The sequence below is a fragment of the Bactrocera oleae genome, chromosome 2, assembly GCF_042242935.1.
Source record: "Bactrocera oleae isolate idBacOlea1 chromosome 2, idBacOlea1, whole genome shotgun sequence".
Classification (NCBI taxonomy): Eukaryota; Metazoa; Arthropoda; class Insecta; order Diptera; family Tephritidae; genus Bactrocera; species Bactrocera oleae.
The window spans coordinates 90832501-90854459 of record NC_091536.1 but is presented as its reverse complement, the minus strand read 5'-3'; the positions used below and the strand labels follow the sequence as shown (position 1 = coordinate 90854459).

Below are 21959 nucleotides of genomic sequence, written 5' to 3'. Positions count from 1 at the left end.
TAAGTACTAAATATGTGGACCCCAGTGCCTATAGTTGACCTTCTACCGAAAATATCAGTCAATCCACAAAGAAATCTCAAACGAGTATACCATTTGACTTTGCGAGAGTATAAAATGTTCGGTTACATCCGAACTTAGCCCTTCCTTACTTGTTTTATATTCATTTTACATTTAATTTTTTAATTTAAAATTATTTTTTCATAATAATTTTCCTTTAGTTTTTTTTTTGTATTTCCATTAATTAAATTTTAAAATATAAAGTTTTTTTTTTTGTAGTCATTATTATATTATATTATATGTTCTTCGTCTTCTTTCAATGTTATTTACATACTTTCAAAACAATTTAAATTTTTTTAACATCTTTTTTAATATTTTATAATGTTATAATTTGTAAGATTTTGGTTCTAAAATTTTTCTCCGATGCAATATATTTTATATACGTATATATTTTAGACAATTTTTTGTCTTTTCTTTTACTTTTTTCTGATTTCTACTTTTTGTAGCTCCCTATAATTATGATCATAAGATAATTAATATATTGATTCATGCCAGCAATTCAGTCACGCAATGTTTGGCCTAAATAGCTAGTTTTCAGTACATCATTCCTTCGGGTACGCATTGTGGGTTTATTGCCTTAACAGCGGTAATAAAACTTAAGCACAACACACAAACTATCTACTAAAAGGCCAATAAATGTGCGAATTGGCGTGGTAAGCATAGCAACCGAAGATGGCATAGATATGATTTTTGTTTTTGTTTGAACGCTTAAGTTATAAACTGTTTGTTGTTAATATGCTAAAGTTGCAGTCAATATTTACGAATGAAAAATTGTTGAAATTAATCTTGAAATGTGGTTTTACCAATTCTATCGGTTGAGCTTGAGATATTTGTTAATCATAAGCAAAAGAAGTGCTTGAATTGGTTTACGATTTCTGGCTCATAACTAAAGTGAGTGAAAAATACATTTATCTTAAAGTTTTTAAATCAATTTTTTTTCGTTTCTATTTCATTTAATATTTTTACACATCGCTATAATATTTCATGGTGGATTAACCATATTTATCTTTTTCTCATTGCAGGTAAGCTCTTCACTCTTGATGTTCTGTAAACGAGAAACTATATTTGTAAGTACGCAATCATCGAAACTTTGTTAAAATTATAGAATCGAAAGCAGTGATAATATTTTAGCTATACCCTTTAAGATATACCTATGTTGGTAATATTATTTCCTGTGCAAATAATCAGAATTGAAAAATTTTAAAGTATGTTTTGAAAAAATATCATGAAAGTCGCTTAAAGGTTATCCTTTTTTATTATCTCAAAAATAGTTTGATTTTCAAAGTGAAGCCAATAACTTACTACGTAGGCTGAAAAGCCTTTGTCCCAACCGAAAGAACGGGCCACAAAAAAACCTCTATTCTTGGCTTAGAGTAACAACTTTAACAAGCATATTGTCATTGTTTCATAATATTTCATATTCAATTGTATGCGCTATAAAAGATACATATGTATGTCATGTAAAATATGTATAAATTGTTTTCAAATTTTTACTTCCTCGAGAACGATAACCCTTCCTTCCCTTATGTTCCAAAGAAATCACTTTGCAAAAACCCATTTTATATTTACTCGTTACTTTTGTTGGTGTTGTAGATATATAGATTGTTTCGAGATAAACCATAAACTTGGCTGAAACTCGTGTTATATTATGGAAAAAAGTTGCGCGAAATGACTCACCTCAAAAGTCTATGTCATGAATGGTGTCTGGTGTTTGGATGATATTCTTGTTGTCACCAGTGGTTGTTCAATGTGCTCGAAGAGTCTCAGCTTACTTGGGAGGGCTTATACTACTTTTAAACATTTTTCTTCTGTGGATTTCCATCAACTTTTGCAATAATAGTTAATTCAAACATTTTAGAGTATTTATGCCATTTTTATGTAAAAAAAACTAATGTTGAAAATTATTTATTTATATTTTTTGAGCTGAAAACCTTTATTGCTTCTCAAAAACAAATATATATACATATGTATATGTCTTTGAAAGCAGATATTTTGTTTCGAATAATCCTCCTTTGTTTATGCATATACATATTTATAATACCTATATACATACATAGATGTATATATGGTATATATTTTCATATGTTATATATGTATATAGCTACTTACATCCATTGTAAAGTAAATTGAAAATCAAATTTGACCTTCAGCCTGCCAACCCACCCAACAATTTATCACTGTCGTATGCCATCGTTACAAGAAAATTAAATTTATATGCAAACACATACAAACGTATATACATATAGCGCACAAAGTGCAGAGTTTGGTCGCTGTTGCAACTGTTGCACGTACACGCCAGCCGCACAATTACATTCAATTACAAGCGCAGCTAACCATATAAGAGTAAATACGTATGTATGTATGTATGTAAGTCTGAATATATATACGCACATATGTATGTGTTTTTGTATGATTTATACTTAATCCATGCATTTTTGGTGCTCGCCATTGTGCACCAGCACTTGGCGCATTGTCCATATTTGTTACGGTACTTCCTTTTTTCTCTTTCTTTGTTGTTGTGCACGCCAAAGTCATTGCAATGCAATTGAAATAACAAAACAGCACTAAGAAATAAAAATTAAATTAAATGCAAAATGAGTAACACCAAAATTGAGCATCGAAAAATTGAATTATATGCACACGTACATATTTATGTGTGTGTGTGTGTGTTGCGATTACGCGCGTGCTTATGCAACACTACGGCATGACCATTTGTTGAATCAAATATGGCACACATGCACACACCTTGTAAGTGTGTGTATGTATAACGGCATTGTCATTTTTAAAGTTGCATCATACTTTTGCATATATATATATTTTTTTATGTATGTGTGTGTGTGTGTGTGTGTGTATACGTATATAGGTGTGTGTGCGTTTTCGTATCTCCGGTCAGCTGCTAGCGGCTCTTCAGCTCCAACTGTTTGCTGATTGGTAGCTAGTGAGTTGGCTAATGGTAAGCGCAGTTTTGCACCAAAAGCAAGTGCAACAACACAAATAATAACAACAATTATTGCAGTGGCGTAAGTTTTGTAATTCAATTAAAGCGTCCAAATAGACAGACAGACACAGGCCAAATTACATTTACAGCTCAAAAATAGTAATCAGCCTGTCGAAACAACAATGTAGCCAAATCAAGTGAAGTGTAGTCGAGTCTCGAACAAATGCTATGCGCGCAGCAGACTAGTCATTTAAGCCAAAGTAACATTTAGCGCATTTAGTCATGAAGCACTGACTTTAGACAAATCATTCGGGCGCTCAAAATTGCTGCACAAAATGTATTGAAATTATTTTTCTACACTCTGCTATATTATGCCAACTTTTTACACCTTGAACGGGAAATATTTTATACACGAACTAGTGCCTCAGTTTTCGAGATATATATATAAAACAAAATCAAGTTCTTGTATGAACTACTTGTTTATTTGTTAATATATCTTCCATCGTCAGACAGCCACTCTACTCTCTAACATATGTATCTTCACCAAATTTCGCATGAGTTATTACCTAAAGATATGCTTTAATATTCGAACAAATTGTTCAGTTTAGACCACTGTAGCATATAGTAGCTGTCAAACTTAACGAACAAAATCAAGTTCTTGTATTGAAATCTAACTTAGTTGAGAAGATGTCTTCACGAAATTTGGTATAGATTATTGTTCAAGACTATGTCGTAATCTCCGAATAAATTGTTCAGAGCGGGCGACTATTGCATATAGCTGCCATACATACTGACCCATCAAAATCAAGTTCTTGTTGTATAATCTTACTTATCTCTGAAGGGTATTATAGTTTCGGTGCAACCGAAATTAACGTTATTTCTTGTTTTCGCTGTTTTTGGTTCGGTAATGTCTTCTTGTTGTTTTGGGTTTTGCTTGGTTGCGTTGCGCTTTGTTGCCATTTGCTTATGATTTTTTTATTGTAATTTTTAATATTGCCTACAATTGTTAAATGTTTTGTTGTTGTTGTTTTTTGTTTTTTTCGTACCGTTGTATTATTGTTAGCGTGGTTTCACTCGCCAGTGTTGCAATTGCGTTAATTGCGCTTAAAATGTAATTTACTGCTGCTGTTGTTGTTTGAGATTGCTGCTGTTGCTGTTTATTTAACAGACAACTATCAGCACTACAACAATAGCTATAGCACTGTTTGTGACTGTAATTGTCTGCACAAAAGTGCCACGATTGCTGTAAGCATCATTTGTGCCATTTAATTGAGCAAATTAAAAGGTGCTCTTCAAAGTGTGTAGTACTCTTTCAAAATGGTCATTTCTAGCCATTCTCCAGCCGTTGCTATTGTAAATATATAACCCTTGTGTATTTTTGTTTGTATAACTTCGTGTCTTAATAATTACTGTTGGAACCATTGGTGTAAATTTTGTACTCATTTTCAACAACCCAGTTCCGCAATTATCTTGACGAGCTTAGACAAAATTATTCATCACATTTCTGATTTAGATTTTGTGTCATCTAGTTGTAAGTGTTGTTGCATTGGTATACAACATTTGACTAGTGTAGTAGTTTGGGGAATTCTGGGAAAGGCACAGCCTCTGCTCGGAGTAAAATTAGGTCCGTTTTGGCTACGGAGAGTTTCATATTATAGTCTTGAAGCTTTCAGACATGAAAGCGTATTTCAGACAGAAAAAGTTGTTTTTAACATTTCTGATTTATTTGAAGACATTTTGATACTTGTGTATACTCAATCTATTTGAGTTTAGAGCCTGCCATTTCCTTAAATTTGGCTTTGAAAAACAAAATGTAAACCATTGAACTATTCTCAGTAATATTATGATTGTCATATACTAGCCGTCTTCAGAATTAAAACAATATCTTATTCATTGTGTTTTGTTAAACCTGGCGACAAAAAAAGTGATAATAATGTAAACAGTTTAACCATCAAGTTTAATACACGCAGGGGTCTCAATTTGTTTGAGTTTTTAACCATCCCGTTTACTAAATTTTGTTTTGAGAAAGAACTTGTATACCATTGAATTATCCTCAGTAATATTATGATTGTCATATACTACCCATCTCCAACATTAAAACCATACCTTATTTAGAATCATCACTATTAAAATTACAATCGTCATATACCTCTCATCTCTCTACCATTAAAACAATAGCTTACAAGTATTTTGTTGTGTTTGGTTCAGCAAGATGGCAGATGGATGGGGTAACAATACGAATACAATTTTGAAAAGTAATACAAAAGATATGACAAATCTGATCTTCGACATGCTATTGCAGCGGAAAATGGAATTTTATGCATTGCATAATTTTTATCACATTTTCATTAAAATCATAATTTATTTCCGCTTTTTAAAGCAGATAATAAGCATATTTGTGCCTTTCTTCCTTGGCTTACTCAGCAAAAAGGTCTAAACTTATGTAACTTATGCGCTCAATTATGTGAACAAATTAATCCACAACGTCAACACTTGCAGATGACATTTGTCACAGAAAACACACAAAATGAAAAAAATTAAAAATTTTAATAAAAAATGTAAATGAGTGTTAACTCTCTGTTGCCTAATATTTGCAACTAATTGGTTTTTTTAAGAAATTAATTATATAAATTGCATAAGCAATAAGGAAGCCATTGAAAGCCATCTGTCGGACTTTTATCTCTTTTTGTGACTTACCGTTAAGCGCTTGCATATTTTGAATAGAATGTGGCAAAACAAAATATCTTGCTTAAATTATTTTATATTATTATTCATCAAAGAGTTGCAATTTTATGCACATTTGTACAAATAGTCTTTATTTTGTGCCTCCACAGCCATAAATCGTGATTTTTTGCTTGCCGTTAATGGGTTTTTTGCTTTTGCATGTCGCAATATGTTTGCAATTTTAATTAAAATAATCGAACAAACAAGCGCAACTTCGACGGAAAGGCATTTTGCAAATTTTGTTTATACTCGTGTAGGCTATAACGGCTATTGGTGCGCTAGGCAGGTGGGTAGTAGAGTTTGAGAACGATGACGATATTTTCTTTAGATCTAGGCCGTTTTTACTAACTGAAAGTGCTGAAAATAGAAAATATACTGCAAGTAACAGGGTGTTCCGAAAATAGTATATATTAACTGAAGAAATAGAGTTTGATTCATCCAGGACTCTTCCTTTTTGTAGTAATAGTATTATTTCTACTTATTGCGATTGTTAAGATAAATTTATTTTCAATGTTCCCGAATGATCCCGATGTTATGATTAAAAATTTTAAATATTATATTTTGATTTGTATGAACGGAGGGAAAAAAGTTAATTCTAACATAAATTATTTCTTTAATTCTTAATTATATGCTTGAGATTAAATTTTTCCTTTTTAATTTTTTGATCCAGTAGTTAGCAAAATTAATTAAAATTAATTATAGGAAAAATTTTGTTTTTATTTTTGAATCCGGTATCTAGGATTAAATTTTTTTTATGCGAGATTCATTTTTTTTTTGTATTTGAAATTACAAAAAAAAATAAATTTATTCAAATATTAATTTCATTTTTTTAAGGCATTTCGTAGCAACTCGGTTACCTACCAATATTGTCGGTTCTATTGAAAAGTAACCTACCATTCACATTTAATTTCGCCTACTTGCTAGCACCCTGTATATCGATTAGTTGCATGTCAGTGATTGCACTAAATGGTAATGATAATAAAAGTACTGTTAGGTAACCCGATTGCAGTATTTCTGCTCGTATTTTTGGCTACACTTCAATAACCAAGTGTAGGCTTTTCCAATTCGGCTTAGAGCGCTTTCTGCTTTTATTGCGGTGCTGTTGTTGTTGTAGCAATGGTTGTGCATAAAATAGTTTTTCAATTGCATTGTTTGCAAAAGTATTGGGTTGTTGTGAGCCGACAATTTGTTGCTGGGTCGCCTTGTCTTCGCTGGCAGCCGGTGCACGCGCTTCAGTGAACGCGTGTGAAAGCCTATTTAGCAAAATCGGGTGAAATTTGCATTTCTCTTCCGAGTGCACACATACTTACGTGTGCGAGTGTGTGTGTCAGTATGTAGAGCGCGTGTCTTGATTTTCAGTTTTGCTACATTTTCCGTGTTTTACTTTTCTTTTTATCCCTCGTAGTTTTTTTTTTGTGTTTTTGTTTGGCTCCCAGTGACTGTCATGGCGCTTTTGTTGTTTTTTCACTCGAAATCTTTGCATTTCGCTTCATAAAAATCGATCAAACTCTAGTCGTCGGCGTGTGTAGCGATTTGTAGTATTTTATGTTTACAAACAACGGTATGTTTCGTATGTAAATATGTGTGTGAGCTAACACACATATAGGCATACCTGTAAATCACAACTATTACAAGGTGCAGTGGCGTGTCAGTCACGTCAGTGTCAGGCGCGGCTGCTTTTCCAATTTACAAACGTTACACGCCAACAAAACTAATGTTGACAGTTATTGATTGTTGCTTAGCTGTTGCAACACCCACATACATATACATATGTACATACATACATATATGTAAATACTTATTTATTATCACTGCTTTGAAGAATAATAGCTGTTCCCTTTTTTCTTTTATGCAGCGCCTTGCCATTCCACCTACACCTAGCTTCTTAAGCTTTGGCTATGTAAATTTATTTATACTTATTTGTCAAGAATTGTTATAGTTTTATGAATTTGTTTACTTTTTCCTCCTATAAAATATTTATGTGTGCATTTCTCAGATTTATGTGAAATAATATCATAGTTGTCGTTGGCGATAGCTGGTGAGAATCGTCAATAACTTCTGTTCGTATTAGTCAAAATCGGCCAGTGTCATGTGTCTTTTCACATAATTGTATATTTATTTGAGATATTGCAACTAATAAAAGTAATTAAAAGCCCGTTTAAATCGCAATTTATTGACTTTAATATTTTAGCAGAATATTATATTTTATTCAGAACCGCTCTAACATTTGCAAAGTATGGACTTAAGTGCTGGTTCCTATTTCAGAACATTGGTTTCTCAAATTTCAGATTTTACAAAAAAATTTAGTTCGTAGTTTTCTTCACTGAAATTCTTTAACTAGACCACATACGAGTACAGTGACAATTTTCAAATCTATATGCGTAGGATGTTATAATTGTTAATGATATAGAAAAAATTGATTGCCATCGAATAAAAACGAGACATTACTAGTTGTTCGGTTGAATTGTCCCTGAAGATGACAGAGTGGCTCTTAATAACTACTGATCGGGGAAAAATATCGATATCATCGAAATATCGTTGATTCGATACTTGGTCTCTATAACGTTAGTTTAATTTAGTAATAAAAGGGCACACCTAATTTGAAATTAAAAAAAAAATATCAAGAAAAATAGTTCACTTCGGTTGCACCGAAACTAAAATCCATTTTAATCGGTCAGTTTGTAAGCCAGCTGTATGCCTAGTAATTCGATCCGAACAATTTCTTCTGAGATTATACCGTTGTCTTGAACAAGAACTCATGCCAAATGTCGGGAAGATATATCCGCAAACGAAAAAGTTTCTAATACAAGCAATTTATGCCGATCGTTCATATATGGCAGCTATATGCTATAGTGATTCGATCTAAAATATATCTTAGGAAATTGTACCATTGATTTCGATAGTTTACCCATGCCAGTTCGTTTACATACAGAAAAACGGACACGAACATGCCTGAATCTATTCAGCTCATCATGCCGATCATTTAGATATATACGTTTCTTTTTGGGTGTTACAAATACCGCGGTAAACTTAATATACTTGTACTTAGTTCAGGGTATAATATCGTAGCATATTTCGATGGGTAAACTACGTACAAAAAGTTTAAATCGATGTCTCATAAAGTTTTTGAGTTACAAGCTTCTAAAATGAAAGCGCTCAGTTTAATTAACTCCATCAGTTTATCTTTAAATGCGTTTTCCTCGAAACATTATTTTTCGAATTAGCTGCAGTAATTACTGGAAATAAATGATCTGATCCGACTTTCAGCATGAAACAGGTTCTCTATACAACATGCAAGTTTTTTGATTTGAGCAGAAATCGACCAAAGCCGACCAAACTTTTATGTAAAATACAACGGACAATATCTTCTAGTCAATACTTTTTTTTGAGTTCATTCACGAAGAATGTCGGAATCCTGCAGCAGCCATTTACAGATGTTTCATTCGTTAGACTTTTTTTTTGGTATCTAATAAATGCAAATATATTATTCATTGATGTAAAATAATTTCATTCGAAAAGACATTGTCAAAGTACTGAGGAAGAACTGAATATCAATCGCTGAAAAAGAGTACTTTTAAAAATTATTAAGCTCAAATTATTTCGCATAATTTTTTTAAATGACTAAAAATTATTTAAAGGCGTTAATAAATTTTTATTTTCATATTTTTTATTTTTTATTTTTCCCTGACTATAATTTTCTTCTTTTAAATATCAATTAAAAAACGATTTTTTTATATTATTATTTTTTCCCCATACTTTTAACTAATTAGTTAATTGACTGAGTTAGTAATTATTGAAATGAGTCGTAATTCGTTTTTGTCTACCTTTATTGGCTTTATAGCTCTACTCTCCAATTTTGCCATAAAGAAGGTAGAATTAAAAATTGCGTAATAACAGTTTAATACCTATAATACACATATATTTTTTAATTTTCTTCTCATAATGTCATAGCTGCTTAGTTTTGTACTAGTATAAGTATTTAGTCATAACCACAGCCGCTTTAATTTCCCAAAGCACGTTTTAAATTACAATACTTTTTGATTATACTATATGCATACATATATATTTACAGTACCAGTATATACACATTTATGCTTAGCTGAATACACTTCAAGGGCTTCATTGTAGCCTTAACATGCTTTTTCGGTAGAATTGAGTGACTAGTACGCAGAGCTAAGTATACTTGATAAATATATAAACTGTTTACTAGTTTGGCTTTGTGCTAATGCGAAAAATTGTTAAACTAAATTTCGTAGTGTTTATTTTCTCAAAACAAATGGAAACAGTCACTTTAATCGTCGCTTAGCATTATACATTTATATTCGTATAACATTATAATCTGATTTAGGAGAAAATTAAACAAAAAAATATAATAATAAAAAATTCAACCATACACTATGTACAGTGCATTCAAAAAATAACGTTTTCGTTTTCCAAAGTATAGCTAGCTCTTAATGGAAAAATTTTTGTAATTATAGAATATACATTGTTTGGTTTTGGTAAACATTTATTGAATATTTGCTTTAATCTCTCACGTTTTCTATTTTAGTTAGACATTTTTGATGGCAACTTGCAAATAAATTTTCCGCATATTCCACAGGAAACGAGCTCCAGATTGTTCGTGTAGCCGAGTGAAATCTTTTTTTGACCTTAAATGCCTTCCTGATATTTTGGCTTTCATTATAGTCCAAACATTCTCTATTGGATTGGCGTCTGGTGACTGTGATGGCCAATCTAAAGTAACAATATGGTTTTTTTGTTTCCATTGTGTACAGAGTCTACTCCTATGTTTCGGATTATTGTCTTCTTGCACCATCCAATCGTGGTTATTTTTGCCATAAAGCATTTCCGCTGACGTAAACATTTTTTATACAGTTTTAAAATTCTAACAGCGTTCAGGTTTTCTGTGAAGCAGCTTAACTCTCTTCTCCAAGAGTAGAGATGCATCCATAAACATGCTCCTTTTTGGGGTGCTTAATACTCCTTAGAACACAAAAATTGACTCATCTATAAATATTATATTGCTCCAATCTTGGTTGAAGTTTTCCGGCGCCCAATGCAACCTTTTTTCAATGTGTGTTTTTTAAAATAAGGGTTTGACTACAGTACTGCTGTGCTTGATGCCAGATCTCTGAAGTCTGTCCCGTATTGTATTTACAATAAATTCCGAAGTTGCCACGGCATTATTTTATATATACATTTTTTAGAGCCGAGTTATTAGAAATTTTATCAATTAGCATCCGCAAATTTCATTTTTTTTATCACTTATTAATAATAAAAATATATTTACATAACAACTTCGTAAACATTTAAGATACAACTATCAAACTCGCAAAATCATGTGTGAGATCAATGACACAATGAATCAGCCAGTCATGTGCGCTCGGCCACTCAGTTCCTCGCCAACGTATACTTTTTTTCGCAGCGAGTGACTGAAACACTGCTTGTTCAACTGAGTATCACTCGGTGCGCGCGTCATCTAACTCAAGTGCGCCTGCGTACAAACACGTTCGTAAGAAATTTTATTAGTTGGCACTGACGGATTTGCGCGTATTTTTGCCACCTAATTAAGACGGTTTCGAAATGTACATTTTTTGCTTTTGTTATAGTTGTAATTCGCCTATACGTCTAATATGACTTGACGGTGATTTTGTTTTTGCTTACTCGAATGTGACGACAGCACGTACTGAAACCAAATCGGCGACGCTACGGTTTGGAAAGTCCCATACCTAGCGGGCATTCAAGCGTTGTCAATGACAAATATCTCAGAGACTAAGATTAAAGCGTCAATCTGTGTCAGTGTGCGTGCGCTCTCCATACACAGTTTTATAAATACACACACTTATATACATACATGTATTCTGGTGTTTTCTGATGTATCAGCTGATATTGTGTGTTATATTTATTATTAGTGCTAAAAATTAAACCTCGCTTGACGAAACAGTGCGCAAAAAGGTGAAATATCCATATGAAATTTGTATGCAAAAAAAAGGTGTTAAAACAAGCTCTAATGCAACAAAATTCAAAAAAAAAATTTTGTCTGAAAAATTATGATAAAATATTAAATATATTAATACATAGTAATTTAAAGAAGTTAAGATGAAATATAAAATACGCACGAAAGTGAAAATATCTCAATTTATTCAAATATACGAATTTCTATTGTTGTAGAAATTGTTATTGCAGTTTTTCAAAAATAAAAGAAAAGTCCCAGAGTTGGCCAGAAATATAAAAATTATTATAGAATTCTAAAAAAAAATTAATTAGAAAGGTTACTTTAATAAAAAGTGGAAATACACAAACATACTAAGTAGATAATGCAATGTCGAATTTATTATTATTTTTTAAGTGAATTTATTTTAATAATATTGGAGATGTGATAATTTTTTGAAAGCCGAGATTGTTTTAATTTTTATGCCTTCTCACGAATGACTATTTTTATTTAATTTAAAAAAAAAAGTTATTTTCATATAAATAAGTCTGAAAGGGAAAAAATAGAGATTTCCGAAGAGTGAAAAAAACAAGCTAATTTAGTATATTTTTTCTTCTTTTTCTTTGGCACTATAACCGTGGGTCGATCTGGGTCGACAACACAAAATTTCATCAGTTGCCTCTATGCTTTGCGAGTTCACTATGCACTTGGTCCTTCTATTATATGCGTGGGCGCCCTTGCTTCCGTTTTCTAGCTAGAGGTCTCGGTTCGAAGAAGCTTTTCACTGGAGCATCATCTTCTATGCAGACGATATGGCCTAACTAGCGTATTCGTTGGATTTCTATGCGCTTAAATACATATCTTCATGTCGCCGTAGAGCTCATACAGTTCGTGGTTCTATCTTCTTTGATATTCATCGCTCACGTGAACGGCTTCAAAGATCTTGCAGAGACTTATATAAAAACTTATATAAAATTCCATCAAAACATCTACCTTATATACCTGCATATAATATATGTACATTTATTTCTACTATATATTTGTATGAATGCATATGTCGGGATATCGATCAAACAAGTGGCAATTGGAAAGGCTCTACAACTACCTGTACATATTGACGGCTCAATCATACGAGTATAAATAACCAAACAAATATTAAAAACGTCAATAACCAAAAACAAAATATAACAAAACTGATTGAAAATAGCCAAATCGAGGCTTCAAGTAAAAATCCTAACGGTGCATTAATTTTGCAATTTCGTTTTAATAACTACTTCGCTTTTGGATTTGTAAAGATCGAGTTTAGCAATTTTGTTTTAATTGCAACCTACTAAAATATGAAATTTTTAAATAAAAACAAAAGCAATATTTTTAATTCAACTACCAACAACTGCAATCGAGCGTACAATTTAGCCTCGTTTTGCATGATTAATGCTTCGCTACCCGGCAATAGCCGACAAGCTAGCTGACCGACCGACGAGCGGGCTGTCAATAATCATTGGTCAAGAGGTGTAGCTACATATATATAAAATCGAGTGCACATGAAACATATCATTTGTCAAAAATGTGTATTATGAAGGCAACTAGTAAACAAAAACAAATATAAACACATTTAGCTATACACATGTACACTTACATATATTATACCTATATTTCAAAAGTAAAGCATTTAAATGTTCACTATGAGTAGTCGCATGATGAAGCTCGCCAATCTGCCACAAACCAGTCATAATTCTTGCTTTTTTGTTGGCTTATTATAGAAACGCCCCACTCGCTCTCTTCTTTGTGGCTTATGTAATTGGCGTATCAGCACTATATGTCAGTAAATTAATATACATACATACATACATACCTAAAAAAAAATTATACTCGATCCTATAATAACCCGGTAACCGATTGAATTCAAATATCACATTACATTTGTAAATTGCGGCTGAGGTAAGCGGCTTTTGCTGACAAACTGACATATCGGGTCAACAGTTGAACAACTCAAGTAACCAGCCAATAAAGCAGGCCCAGCGCCATGCAGTTCGAAAAAAAAGCGAAATAAATAAACTGGAACACTTTTTATATCATCTTTGTCAATTTACATATTCATAATTACGTTTTTCTGTGGCAATATACACACATATGTATGCACATACAAATGTGTTGGACAAAATGTTTCTCGTTTTCTGGTGTTCAATGTGAGTGTTGTAATTAAATATGAAAACCGCAAAAATGCAAATAACAATATACATATATGTATGTATGCATATTATTGTAACTATATGGCAATAAAAAATTATTGGTTGCGGATCAACATTTATGTAAATGAAGCGCGTTCCGAATAACGCTTTGCAAGTTATGGTAGCTCAAGCGAAGTGGGGCCTGGTTGGAAAAAAAAAATGATAAATGAAAAAGTAATGGTTATATTAATGGTAAATGGTTATCAGCTATCAAATTGTTACTGGTGGCTTCATGAAATTTTTACTCTACTTTAGCTATTTTCGATACGCGTAAAAATTTGGAAAGTGGCGAACCGAACAAGCAATTGATATAAGCTATTAAAATAGGTATATAATAACTTAATTTAAATGAAATATAGTAGCAAAATATTATATCTTTCTTTCTTTCTTTCCATACAATATCTCATATTGTTGTGAAACGGATAATTTTTTTGTTGCTGTCAGATGAAATTCTTTCGACAAAAGATACAAACTCAAATATATGCAAGCATTCAAAGAGAGCTGAAATAAATATGGCGCAGATTATCTTTAAGCCGTTTACTGTGAAAATTCTAATAAAAAAACCAGAAAAAACGTTAACTCGGCTGCACCAAAGTTGAAATAGCCTTTACAGGTGCAGTTCTTATAGCATAAAAGGGTACAAAAAGCTATATGATGTAATGGTCCGACCTGAACAATATATCTGGAGATTGTAGCGTTGTTTTGGGCAATAACCTTACCAAATTTGGTGAAGATATCTTGTGAAATAAAAAAGTTTTCCATACAAGGACTAGAAAGGAAAGAACACGTGCAAAATTTCAAACTGATATCTCAAAAACTGAGGGACCAGTTCGTCACGCTTGTCATTTATGTATTTACTTTATAGGCTTTCCGACGTTTTCTTTTAAGATTTTCTCACTTCAATGTGCTCAGTTCGTCCTTGTGTTTTTGGGGGGAAACCCAATTTATTACAGATCTCATACTGCTTAAGGAATATGACAGCAAATTCTACATTATCTACCCGACTTCATTTGGTACTATCAGATGTTGGTGTGATAATAAGTAACTTAATAGTTCTCATTGATAGAATATCGGAGTGTTATCAAACAATGTGTTATATTTTGATCTATTGAAGTTGACAATGAAAGAGTCAGTATATTTTTTTTCAGAGGAGTACTGTTTTTTGTATATAGCATAGAAAGAGTAACTCGATCTAGTAGAGTTATCAGGTTTTAACCACATCAAGCAAGGGTTGCATTGAGTGGCGATTGATATAGAGTAGGTGGCCAAACAGATATCATCTCAAACTATTCGAAATTAGCCTAATATCACCGAAAACCTGTCCACTCTGCTCAAAGATTTTTGTCTGCAAATACTAAATTAGCAGTAAGACTAATTATTATGCTTTAAACTCATCTTCGTGGAGAGATTGCACATAGTCATTGGTTCTTACCTCTTGCCATTGAAAAGCGCTTATTGCGCTAGTGAAGTTTCGCGTGTAACTCTGTTCTCCAGGCAGTTTTTATATTTTCCAACACTTACATCTCTTCGTACTCTCATTTCTTCCTCTTCTTTATCCTTCCCCTTTTCTGTTACATTTGCCCTCCATCTGCTAACGCAACTTTGTTCAATTGTAGCGCCTGCATTCAAATTGATTTCTGTGAATTTCTCCGCCTTTGCGATATTAACTGGACTCCTCACACCACTAATGCTCACAATTAACTTCATGGAAAATTGGAAATATTTATTTTTCTCTTGTCTCAAGCGTGTGCTAGTTAGTCAGCTGGTGTGTTCGTTGAGAAAATCGTGAGTAGTTGTAAAATTAAATTTGCCATTTCATGTGTGAACAACAACGCCCATTGGTCTACAGGACGTATGAGTAATAACATTTTTATATTGCCGTTACATCATGTTTGTCAGTGAAAGGGAGTGGCTGGATTGTCATCAGCTGTTGCTGTTATATTGCGCTAACATTCACAAGCACATATATATGTACAGTGATGGCGTAAATAATAGTTTTTTTAAATGCTTAAAAATAACTTATTTTATTATTTTATGTAAAATTGTTGGTGGAATATAAAAAATGAGTTGTTAAACTGTAAATGAGTTTATTAGTGACCCCATTTATCAATTTTAAAATAAAAATATATATAATTTTTGTTTTTTGTGTTGATAATTTCATGTAGAAATTTAAACTGGAATAATCATCGAACACTAAGCAGTAGTTGCTAACGTATTTACAAAATTATTTAGTTTGTCGGAGATTTTACCGGTGGTTGGACGTTTTGATATTATTTATAGTGAAAAAAATTTTTTTTTGGCAGCTTTACCGGACTCCATGTGTACATATATACTCATGCCTTTTTTTTTGATCATATTTGTTTTATATGACGTAAATTGAAAAACTCTGTTGTATTTTTTTTAATATCATGCAATAAATGTTACGTTGAAACGTTAATTTTTAAAGTGAAATTGGTTTTCTCTTTCCAATATATTATGTTTATCTTGAATATGACTCAAATCGAAGAATAAATGTCACCTAACAGATGTTTTGTATAATTTTTGGCCTATAATCTACCTAATTAAAAAAAACAGCGGAAACACTCGGAATTTTATATACAAATAAATGAGCCTCGTCGATATAGCCTCCTCAGTCTGTTTATATATACGCGAACTAGCCCTTCAGTTTTTGAGATGGTGATCTGAAAATTTACACATGTTTTTTTTTCTAAATCGGAACACTATAGCATATAGCAGAACTTAATTTGAAATTTATGGTATCGAAAACTTTTTTACGTGACAAGAAATCTTCACGAAATTTGTCATGGATTATTGTCTAAGTTAATGGTACAATTTTCGGACAAATTTTTCAGATCGGACTACTCTAATATATAGCTGGCATACAAATTAAGATCAATATAAAGACCTTTTCATATGCTTTTATGTTATAAGAAATGCAGCTGAAAAGGATACTATAACTTCAGTGCAGTCGAAGTTAACTTTTTTGTTGGTGGGTTCTTTTTGTTTTGTTTATTATTTTTTTTTTTATTTTGTTTATTATTTTTTTGTGTTTTTTTTTTATTTTGTTTATTATTTTTTTTTGTTTATTTTTATTTTTTTTGTGTGTTTTTTTATTTTATTTTGTTTATTATTTTTTTTTGTTGTTATTTTTGTGTTTTTTTTTTGTTTTTTTTTAAGTTTTTTTTGTGTTTTTAGAATTAACTTCATAACTTCATAGTATTTTCTTCACCCTGTAATTAAATTTTATTTTTAATTGAAATTTTTTGCTACTTCTCTCTGGAAAATTTTTCACGCTGATATTTTGGTTTTGATGACAGTATGTATAAATTTATGTAAATATATTTATATGTACAGGTACATATGTATGTATGTGCATCAATTCCGTTTAGCTGCTTCTTTCACTCAAATGCCACCGCTTATGCATTCCTCTGTTTTTCTCCACAATTTTTCCAATATTTCTCAGTAAGGCGGTTTTAATTTTCATTAGCGCGCCGTAATTGCGCAAGTGAATTGTGTTGATCGGCTTTGGCTTTAGCTTTGTTGAGTGGGTTAATTGAAAGTGAGAGTAGCAATGGTAGCCGCTGACCACACTATCTCCTCGCCCCATTACAAGCGCACAAGCATAAGCGGCTTGGCATCAAATTTGCTTTTAATTAGAAAGTTTATATGTAATATATAATCAAAACATCCACATATATGTGCATATGTGTTTATAGAAAAGCACCGTAAATGTAACTAAACATACATAAATATTATTAGTGGCAACTTTGACACACCAACCGACACGTAAAGAATTATCAGTGAAGCCGGCGCGTTTTTTTCCTACCAAAGCTTATTTTCTCATTAGCAAAAGCAATATATAAATATGTATGAATGTTAGCACATGTTTGAGTAATGCCTGACACTTTGTTTGCCACTCATTTAGTTGGTTATTGGCTGCAATTAAGGTGGCAAAGCCAATTACTTGCAAATTTGCTGGCAACACCCACTGACATTGCCGCACACATGCTTAAATATACAAGTGTCGATTAAGAATTACTTATTCTTATTCGAAAGCCAAGCAGCGCGCTCACATTACCTATGCCTATTTGCTGCCCGGTTGATTGGCTGACTGGCTTTTTTGATAGTAACAAACCAGCGAGCGTTGCCTTGTGCGTTTGTGACTAAAAATAATATTAAAAAAGAAGAAATAATTACATGTACATATGTGGGTGGCGTTTATGTTGACAAAAGCAAAGAAACGTTCATTAATTATTGGCAGAAAATTGCGGACCATAAATGGTCGTCTCTCATTGTCGCAAAAATATGACTGTGAATATAAAAAGTTAATGTGGTAATTTTTATAAATATTTGTCTTTGGAATTTTTCAATATCTGCTGTTTTTCCCACAGTGTCACTGGTGTTTGAACTTCACACTAAATTTAATTTATTAATGAAAAAAATTGTATTTCATGGTAGGTGGCATTTCCATATTTTTACGAAAGTACTTTGTTTTAGAAAACACGCATTGCAGACTAATATACTTTTTTTAATATAATATTATTTAGTATTAAATTAAATAAGGGTGGCAACAAGTATCCAAATTGGACTTGGTATCATATATATCTTAAAAAGCAATTAAAATAATGCACACAATTTCTATAAAAATTTTAATTTATTTCTTAAATTTATAAATTTTTTTAATTCAAATTCAGTGGCAACTATGTACAATATATTTTCCAGATGAGTCTACCGAGCACACTTATTTATAACCAATACATTTTTTATCTGCAATATTTACATTTAAATTCAGTTGGCAACTCTATGAGAATAAATAGGCAAATATTATTTCCAATTGGTAATGGTATCGTTAAAAAATTTTGTTTTTTTTCAAAAACTCTCTTGATAGATACATATTTCCAATTTATTTATTATCCCAACTTTTTTAATTTTAAATTTAGATGGCAACTCTGTAAAAATATATTTTTTCTCAATAATACTAATGAGATTAAACCCAGTAACTTATTTCCAATTTATTTTTTATCTGCCAATTTTTTTCATATAAGTTTAGAGGAAACTATAAAAATAAATATTTCTTGTTGGGGCAGTTAATGAGAATAAACAGACATATTTATCTCCAATTTTTTAAATTTTAAAACAGATGGCAATGCTTTAAAAAAATATTTGTCTTAAAACTGTTATGAGAATTTTTCCAATTTATTTTTCGTTTAAAATTTTTTGAAATTTAAATTTAGTGGCAACTCTGTAAATTATATTTTCCGATGACTCTAATTATACCAAGTACACTTAATTATTTGCAATTTATTTTTTTCTTAAAATATATTTCTTTGAAATGAGGATGGCAACTCTATAAAAAGTATTTTTTTTAATTACAACTCATAAAATTAATTAGGCATATTTATTTCCAATCTCGTATTTATGTGCAATTTTTACACATTTCAAAACAATTGGCAGCTCTTTAAAAATATATATTTTGCAATAAACATGAAAATAAACATTATGTCCAATTTCGTATTTAAATGCTAATAATTACTAAGCCCGTTTTTCTTCTTCACTTACAGAATAACGACTCCTATGACCTTGCGCTTTGCCCCACAAACAATAGCGGCTTTGCAACAACAACCGCAATTATTAGCGCCATGGACTGTTTGCCCATTATGAATGGCGGCAGTAGTAGTAATAGCAGTGGCATCGGCACACTCGGCCTTGGCGTTGCAAATCATCACATCTTGTCTAACGGCAACAGCAGCACAGCGGCCGCTGTAATGAGCGGCAGCACACCGACAGTCACCGCCGTTGTCGGTTCATATCCACAGCAACTCGCGAACTTGCATGCACACCACCCGCATCTGAATTTGGTTGGCCATCATGCCGTAACACCGTACAGCAATAATTATCCGCTGCATCATAGCAGCAGCCATCATCACATACAGAGCGAGCAGACCAAGTCGCTGCAAGAGCTGCAGCATGAAGTTGGTGCGCTGTTGGAATTTCGCGATCTGGTCATTGAAACCTTTCCGGATCTCAAGCATAAAATGGCGTCTATGTCATCAGCGACAGGTTCGTCCACAACGAACGCAACCGGTGGCGCTGTGTTGAGTAGCGCATCGGGAACGGGCGCACACACGCTCGCCTGTGGTAGTGGCAGCGGCAGTGGTGGCATGTCGAATGCGTCGTTAGTATCGAGGTGAGTAGTGGGAGAATAATATTAATAAAATTTGTTTTACTAATTGGTTTACACGTTTGTTTTGCGCAGACGCGAGTGGGAGCCCGGCATACGCTTGAAGCGCAAAGTTTCGCAGAAAGAACCGTCCATACCGGCAGCCAGCGGCGCCACTGCTGCGGCCGTTGCAGCCGGCGAATTATCCTCATCGTCGCTGACGCGTAGCCGCAGCAATTCACATAGCGGTAAAAAAGAGCCAAAGAGCGGAGAGAATAACAACGGTAGTGTTGTTCAGGATTCCGGTTTCTCCACCGAGACAAGTTCATCGAAGGAGGGACATAGTGCTTCGTCCACAAATGGTGCTATGACGGTAAGTTTTTGCTGCTTCCTGAACTTATTTAGTACTAAAATCAAAATGCAATTTTTCGTTAAAAATTTTAGGGCCCCACCGCACTGAATCGCCTCTCCTGCCACGAATCGGACGACGAGCTGCTCAATTTGCTCGATGTCATACATCGTAAGTCAAATCGTTTACGCGAAGAAATGGATCAGCTGCAGCAGTATGAGCGCCAGAATTTGCGCGGCGCCGGCAGCAATCTTAGCAACAGCAACAATAATAATCCAGCGGATGAGTCGACAACAACAGTTGTTGCTGCAAGTGACTTGTCTGCACATGCGACACGCAGTTCCTCGGTGTTGGCGAAGTCCAGCAGTAGCGGCAGCAGTAATATTACTGTAAATGGTGCCGGTTTCACACCGAAAACCTTCCGCGAACATGTAGAACGCCTCAACAAGGAGGATATAAAGCAGTTGCGTAAGGAACGCGATCGCCTGCTCGATAAGCTGGCCGAAATGGAAGCGGAAACCTTGACCGGACGCATTAAGGCGGCTAAAATGAATGATCAAGTGGAGGAGCTGATTAGCGTGAAAAAGGATCTCGAGGAGCAGTTAAAATTGGCCATGGCGCAAAAGCTTGATTTAAGCGCGCGCGTGCAGCAACTGCAGTTGCAGCAACAGCCACAACAGTTCCAGAGTAAGAGTTCTTCAAGGTAGGTTGTGCTATGAGATGTAAACCTTAAGATAAAACGCAGGCTTTAGATAGTGAAGAAAGTCTTTACGAAGCTTTATTTTTAGAAATTTAAAATTGGTGATTTCCATAATAATTTTCTTTCTAGTCAATCTGATTATTCGAGTCAACGCAACTTCTTATCCTCCGCTACCACGGTGCTCTCCACTGGCAGCGCTGCTTCGGCACAGCTTTTAGATGCTGGTACCGCTGCCGCCACCAACACTAGCACACTAACGAGCGCACAAAGTAGGCGTCAACATACATTCCAGCCAGTGGTGGTGATCGAGCAGCAGCAACACAATCATCGTCCGTTACATCCAACGCCGCCCGAGGACATACACATTGCATTCCATCAAAGCGCAAGCAGTGATAGTAAAAAGCAGCAATCCGAACAGAGTGAGCAGCAGCAATTGGGCCGTCTGGATGGTGTTGTAAGCACACCGGGCGGGCGCTACAGCAAATGTCGCTTGATCGATTCAAAGCGCTTCGCCGCTATACTATTGGAAACGAGCGTAGTCGAGCTACAGCGGCATCTGCTGACGCTCACTGTGCAAAATCAGGTATTTTAACGATTAAATTTGTAAAGAAGAAAATAGTAATGATAATTCTCTGCATACAAAACAGGCACTGATGCAGAAGCTCGACTCGGCTACCAAGTCAAAAACTCATTTAGCCAAAAGACTGGATAAATCAAAAGATGATGTGGAGGATCTGCGTTTTCAAGTAAGCTGAATTTAAATTTACTCAAACTTCACTCAGAAAATTTGCAATTATTCATTTCTTTTCACCCGCAGTTGGAAGAGAAGAACATCGAGTTGGAGGGCACTAAGGCGCAATTGCGCGTTTTG

General features: G+C 33.5%; 1 protein-coding gene across 5 annotated transcripts in view; it reads left to right on the top strand.

Annotated features, from left to right (window-relative positions):
• The window catches only part of jvl (javelin-like), a 156116-nt gene that overhangs the window by 117130 nt on the left and 17027 nt on the right, over nt 1–21959 (top strand). For all 5 annotated transcript variants that reach the window (XM_036356855.2, XM_036356853.2, XM_036356857.2 and 2 more), the window contains 6 exons: nt 19441–20066; nt 20136–20412; nt 20484–21091; nt 21218–21671; nt 21736–21834; nt 21906–21959. The exon at nt 21906–21959 is cut by the window's right edge and continues 514 nt beyond it. In XM_036356855.2, the coding sequence (XP_036212748.2) occupies nt 19441–20066; nt 20136–20412; nt 20484–21091; nt 21218–21671; nt 21736–21834; nt 21906–21959 (2118 nt within the window). The remainder of the gene's footprint in view (nt 1–19440; nt 20067–20135; nt 20413–20483; nt 21092–21217; nt 21672–21735; nt 21835–21905) is intronic.